General features: G+C 54.3%; 1 protein-coding gene across 1 annotated transcript in view; it reads left to right on the top strand.

The window, feature by feature from the left end:
• The window catches only part of CPAMD8 (C3 and PZP like, alpha-2-macroglobulin domain containing 8), a 64,614-nt gene that overhangs the window by 43,064 nt on the left and 14,730 nt on the right, over positions 1 to 6,820 (top strand). The window contains 5 exon segments of the mRNA XM_011366921.1: positions 1,796 to 1,949; positions 2,492 to 2,622; positions 3,497 to 3,548; positions 5,266 to 5,564; positions 6,170 to 6,395. Of these exon segments, the coding sequence (XP_011365223.1) occupies positions 1,796 to 1,949; positions 2,492 to 2,622; positions 3,497 to 3,548; positions 5,266 to 5,564; positions 6,170 to 6,395 (862 nt within the window).

The following is a 6,820-nucleotide window of genomic DNA, read 5'->3' on the forward strand; positions in this document are numbered from 1 at the left end:
AGGGGCTGGCACACTTTTTCTGTAAAGGACCAGACAGTAAAAACCCCTGGTGTTTCTTTGGCTTTGGCAGCAACCCCCATCTCTGCCTCCGTCTTCACGTGGCTTCTTCTCTCTGTGTGTCTCATCATCTTCCCTCCGTGAATGTCTATGTCCGAATTTCCTCTTATAAGGAACGACCTCAGTCATATTGGATTGAGGTCTGCCCTAAGACTTCGTCATGACTTGATGATGACGTCTGCACAGACCCTATTTCCAAATAAGATCACATTCACAGATACTGGGGACTAGGTCCTCAACATGTCTTTTAGGGGAATGTAGTTTAACCTGTAACAACTCCCCTGGGAAGGTGGGCTTGAGGTTGACCTTGGAAGCTGGGGGAATTTCAGACCCTGGTGATGAGGCAGGACAACAGGTGAGGTAGAGGAACCTGTGAGGACCAAGATCAGGTGCGGGCACAATGGGGAAGGCGTTTGGGTGGGGCCTGTGCACTGGTGAGGCTTGAGGAGACCAGGGGCTCCCATCTTCCCTGACCTTTATCATCTTCGAGCCCCATCTCAGCCTGGCTGGTGGGTGGGAGGAAGGGAGGGTAGAAGGGGTCCCCATGGTTAGGGACAGCCATCAGGGGCAGGGCTTGTAAGCTGAGGCTTTAGGCAGAGGGGTGAGTGGGGCACAGGGTCAGGAGTCCAGCTAGGAGCGAGCCTGCTCTCTGAAGGTTGGCCCACAGCTCTGGCTGCAGGTCTCAGCCTCGCCCTGGCTAGCTGGGGACATGGCTGTCCTTCTCCCGGCACTGCCCAAGTGCTGGCTCATTTCACACCAAGGGCAGAAGATGTGAGCTGTGGCCCCATACCACAGACACTGCAGAAACCAAGAGATTTCACCACACACACGCGCACAGACTCACACACACTCACACACACACGCAAAACAGATTCCTGGTTTTTCTTGAAAAATGAAGACATCGGGCCAGGGAGGGAGTAGTTGGAATTTGTGACCTGAAGGGGGCGCCTAGACTGGTGGAAGTCTAGGGGGTTGTGTCAACACATCCGGGCTTCACTGCTCCCAGAAGACCCTCTGGGCTTTAGCTTGACGTTTCCAATTACCAGCTCAATTTCCCAATCCATAAACTGGGCGTGAGAGCTCAACCTGGCCCTTCTCACCGCCCCAGGCTCAGTGTTTTATTCAGTTCTTTTCTTTAGCTCCTAGCAGGGCGCCTACACCCACTAGGTCCTTCATATATACTGGTTGGATAAATGGCTGTGGAACAAAGAGCCTGTTCTAGATTGGGGGGCATAAACGTGTGTACATAGAGACTAGCATGTAGAGTGCCAGGCATGCACACGTGTGTAGAGTGCCAGGCTTGCATACATGCACATGAGTATACACACAGACACAACACACACATGCACACATATGCACGCACATGCACACCCACAGAGCTCTATGATGCCGTGGACTCGGTGGTTGGAGAGAGGGTCGGAGGAAGTGCTCTGGGGGGCCTGCTGGTGGAGTGTTCCCTCCCAGCCCATGCTCCAGTGGGGACATGGAGAGGCTGCCCTTGAACTGGTCTTGGTCCCGAAGGGTAACTGGACCTGTGGCATTTGGGGGGCTGAGGGAAGAAGAGAACTCTCAGCAGGACAATGATGAGTATTGGTTCTGATTGAAACTGGAAAGGGGGCCTCCCATGGAGGGCATGGCTTTTGGAGGGGGCTGACAGGCGGGTGGTGGATTCTGGGTGGTGGGATGTGCTGGGAGGCCTCAGATTCCAGGCACCATGAGTACATGCCACCTTCTGCAGGTGTACGTGAAGATCTCGGTGCCCAAGGGCATCCGGTTTGTCGGGCATCCTGGCAAACGCCATCTGACCAAGAAGATATGCCTGGCCCCCGGGGAGACCAAGCCCACCTGGGTGGTTCTGTCTTTCAGCGACCTGGGGCTCAGCAACATCACAGGTGAGGGCCTGGTGCTTCTCTGGGCACCTACCCTCTAGGTCACCAAGGGGCCCAGGCTCTGACCATAGGCACAGGCAAGGGGTAGGTGGAGCAGCAGGTGAGGTCAGGAGAGAGACAGGACAGCAGTTGGGGAAGCAGGCCGGAGGGAAGAGTCTGGAGGTAGGGGGAGGCGGCCTCTGGGGGTGGAGCCTGAGGCCTTACCCGGGGAGAGCCAGGCTCTTAAGATGCCAAACCAATGCAAACACAGATGCATCACAAACATGCACACACAAATACTAGTATACCGATGCACACATATGCATGCACATGTAAATACATGCACCTGCATGCATACATGCATGCATACATGCACACACCATGCAAATACATACATGCATAACCATGTACGTGCATACTAACATGAGCACACAAATGCATGAACAAACATGCACCTGCAGCTTGCACACACACATGCATATGCACATATGCACACCTGGTACGAAGGTGGGGGACAGGACAGCTCTGTGTTCTGAGAGCAGTACTGAGCATTCACATCTCTGCAGCCAAAGCCCTAGCTTATGGAGAAATAAGCTGCTGCCGGGATGGGAAGTCCATCAAGCACCCGGAGGAGAATTACACTGACAGGAGGGTCCCCATCGGGAGGGACCACATCAGGCGCAGCGTGATGGTTGAGGTAAGCGCACACCCTCGTTCGGAGTGCTTTGCCAGGGCCTGATTCCCTGAGAGCCCAGCCTGAGCGTCCGGTCCCTTCCTGAGCCAGGGCCAGGGCAGATCCCATGGTCCCTCTGGGGCTCAGGGAAGGTGAGCGGACGGCCTCGCCATAGGATCGCGGCATCCAGCTCCTCTCCACAGCACAGAGCCAGCTGTGGCGAAGTGGCCTGGGACTCGCTAGAGCTGCAGGGAAGTGTGGCTCCACCTTACCAGTTTGGTGATGTAAAAGAAGTATTGAAAGATGAGAGCCCCATGGGGCTGTGCTGATCACACCAAATTCTCGAGAGGCATATTGGGTGTAATTCCAGGTGCTCCCTTTTAAGAGAACAAGCTGCTGCCTTCTATTCTTTGGGGAAGATCTGTGGAAGGGGCAGAAACAGGAGCATGGATGGAAGAGACAGGAGACAGGGGTTGTATGGGACAGACAGTGGGACAGAGAGCCCGTCCTTTGCAGACTCAGGCATCCCCTTCTCGGTGTTCGAGGACATCAGATGGGGCCTCAGGTCCTTGCAGCCTTTGTGTCATCGTGTTCTCTGCCCAGAGGGAGAAGCTGGGCTGGGAACGGAAACAAATGGGGTAGCCAGGGGGGCCGGCGGGGATGAGAGGAGCATGACAAGTCCAAGAGCGGTCGAAGAATTCCTTTAACTAGAGGAAGGAGGAGGGAGCCTCCGTTTCCTCACCTGGGCCTGGGAGATGGATAGCCCAGCCTTCTGTGCACCTGCAATGTTGGCATCACCCCGCAGGGTCCAGAATCAGAGCCACTGCCATGGGAGGGCGACTGCCCCCCTGCGCTGACTGCCCGCCAACACTCAGTTCTCCCTGTTTCTCCGTTTCAGCCCGAAGGAGCCCCCCACACGTACACCTACAGTGCTTTCTTCTGTCCCAATGGTGAGTCCCCGGGCCCACCCCTCCGAGGACTTCAGCCCTTACCCCTGCACTATTGCAGCTCTTCTGCTGCCAAGTAGACACCCACAGTCCCTGGGGGCTGAGGACCCAGTAGCAGAGAACTGAGATGTCCTGTCTGGGGACAACCATAGCCAGAGTGGGGGCCGGGCATCCGTTATGCAGGAAGTGAGTGAACGAGATTGTAGATTGCAGGTGTCAAAGAGAAAATAGACGGCAGTCAGGAGGAGGGTGGCGTCCTTGAACTCAGGGCCCTAGGGTGAGGAGCGCAGCATCCTGGGAAGGGAGATCTTAGAGTGACGTCAAGGGAATGAAGGAGACCCAGAACACTGGCGTAGCAGAGGAGGACATGGGAAATTAATGGGCTCCAGAGGGTGTGGGATCTGGGGTCCACCTCAATCCCTCTGAAATTGACATTATACCTGCACATGATCCATGAACAGGAAATAGGTACAGAGCGTGCCCAGCGAGCGAAGTGGCCAGAGAAGGGCCATCCATGCCTCTGCCTTAGTGGGGTCGGGGAAATGCTGGGTGAAACATGACGTGAGCGTGGGTTGCCTATGGGAGGTTCTGTCCCTTCCTCATCTAGGTCTTGCCTTAGGAGCAGTCCAGCTTGGAGCTTGGGCCAAGCTGGGCACCTGGCTGCCATCCAGGGGCCTTTGCCAGGAGGCAGAGCGTAGGATCTGGAGTCCCTGGGTGATGTCCACCCCTCAGGTTAACCACCTCCCCATTGCCAAGGCATTCAACATGAATATATATTCTGCATACTAGTCCTTTAATCAGATAAACCATTTTACAAATGTGGCTTGTCTTCATTCTCTTGATAGTGTCTTTCAAAGACAGAAGTTGTTTATTTTGATTGATGTCCAGTTTTTCCTTTTGTGGATTACTTTGCTGTTGATTTGTCTAAGAAACCTTTGCCAAATCCTATGTTTTCTTCTCAAAGTTCTACAGTTTCGGGTTTTACTTTTATAAAGTGGCTATGTCCCATCTTGGGTTAATTTTCGGAGACCATGCAAGGGATGAATCAAAGTTCATTTTTCTGCATAGCCAGTTGTTGAGCACCATTTCTCGAAAAAGTTTTCCTTTCTCTATGGAATTATCTCTGCAGCGGTGTTGAAAGTCGGTTGTTCGTACCTGCGTGGGTCCATTTGGGTACTCCCTGTTCTTTTCCATTGGGCACTTATCTATGTTGACACCAAAACTACACTGTCGTGATTTCTGTAGGTTTCGAGTAAATCTCAGTGTCAGGTGGGGTGAGTCCTCGAACTTGGTTCTTCTTTATTTTTGCCTCTTCTAGGTCTTTTCTGCTTCCATATAAATTCTGGAATCAGCTTTGTAGTTTCTCCAAAGACCCCGCTAGGATTTTGATTGGGATTGCATGGCATCTGTTAATCACTCGGGGGATAATTAACATCACGGCCACATTGTCTTCTGACGCATGGACGTGGTCTAGCTCTCCACTGAGTTAGGTCTTCTTTAGTTTCAGCAGCGTTTCGCAGTTTCCAGTACACAGGTGGTGTATCTTTTGTAGGATTTATTCCCGTGAGCATTTTTTCTTCGTTGTGCTATTGGCACAGCTGTCATTAAGCCAGCAGCCATGCTTCCTGCAGCTGCTGGCCCAGCCACAGTGAGACAGGTCCCCCGTGGTCCCCATTTTCTAGGTGCCCCCACAATACCCTCTCTCCTTCCCTCTGTCCAGAGAGAGTCCATATCTCCACACCCAACAAGTATGAGTTCCAGTATGTGCAGCGGCCACAGCACCTCACCCGTTTCGACATGGCTGTGCGAGCCCACAATGACGCCCGTGTGGCCTTGTCCCCCGGGCCCCAGGACACGGCGGGCATGATCGAGATCGTCCTGGGGGGACACCAGAACACCAGGTCCTGGATCTCTACCAGCAAGATGGGTGAGCCTGTGGCCAGCTCGCACACGGCCAAGATCCTCTCCTGGGATGAGTTCAGAACATTCTGGATCAGCTGGCGTGGCGGGCGTATCCAGGCATGGCTGGGCTGCCCGGGGTGGACATGGGAACCTCGTGGTCCTCTGACATTTGCTGCTTTCTGCTGTGTCCGGGTCTGATGCGGGGAACAGGCAGGAGGGAGAGTAAATATAGGGCACCATCTCAAGTCGCTCACAGTCTTCCTGGAGTTTCTTACAAAAAGAACGTGGCAGAGAGCTGTGGCAGAGGGAGCGCCTAGGGATCGGGGAGCTGAGGGGTGGTAGGTGGCCAGGGAGAAAGAAAATAGGGGGCTGGGAACACTCTGAGCTAAGAGGAAGGGACTTAGAGAAAGAGCAGCTAACAAAGCTTCCTATTGGAAGGACATAACCGAACTGGGTTTTGAAGTATGAATAGGAGTTCAGCAGGCAAACCAGAGAGGAGGATGTTCTAGGCAGAGGGAATAGCATGTGCAAAGGCCTAGAGGTTCTAGGGAACCAGGTCACTTTGGAACCCGCAGATACCATGCTTTTGTCTCTGTTGGCCACTTAATGGATGCAGTGACATCTAGTTTCTCCCATCATGGCCCTTTATCCTGTGTCACTGCATCCTGAGCGCCACTGCATGCTTCCTTCCAGCACCCAGCAGCCCTGGCTTCTTTTTCCAGGTTGGCTACGGTCCAGAGCCATCCAACAAGTCTGTCATCATGGCCTGGACCCTCCCCAGGGCACCAGAGGTTCAGTTCATTGGCTTCTCCACTGGCTGGGGCTCCATGGGCGAGTTTCGCATCTGGAGGAAGATGGAGGTAGACGAGAGCTACAGTGAGGCCTTCACCCTGGGGGTCCCACACGGCGCCATCCCCGGGTCTGAGCGGGCAACTGCTTCCATCATAGGTGTGTCTGCCCCACAGCCTGGCTTGGGGAGGATGGGGGCACGAGCCCAAGTGCAAGGTAGCCATTCCAGACTCAGTCTCACACTGGGCTTTGCTGCAGACCTGTGCCCCTGGGGCCTCCAGCCACACACCTACTTACCTGATAAGCAGCTTCTAGTGCCTTCTCTGTGCCGGGCTCTGGGGCAGGCCCAGAAATGACCCCAATCCCGCCCTAGAGGGGCTCCCAGTCTGGCCAAGAAGGCAGGTCTATACCTACCCAGTCCAAGCCCTGTGTAGGGTAACCCCAAGGGCCAGGTGATAAACTCTGGAGGCAGTGGATTTGGGGCAATGTACAAAGACGACCAAAAGGCCAGGTGAAGTTAGCCAGGTACAGGGTGGGGAGCGGGGGTCCTGGGGGTCTTGGTAAGAGAGGCAGACATCCAGAAC

The sequence above is a fragment of the Pteropus vampyrus genome, unplaced genomic scaffold (assembly GCF_000151845.1).
Source record: "Pteropus vampyrus isolate Shadow unplaced genomic scaffold, Pvam_2.0 Scaffold126, whole genome shotgun sequence".
Classification (NCBI taxonomy): domain Eukaryota; kingdom Metazoa; phylum Chordata; class Mammalia; order Chiroptera; family Pteropodidae; genus Pteropus; species Pteropus vampyrus.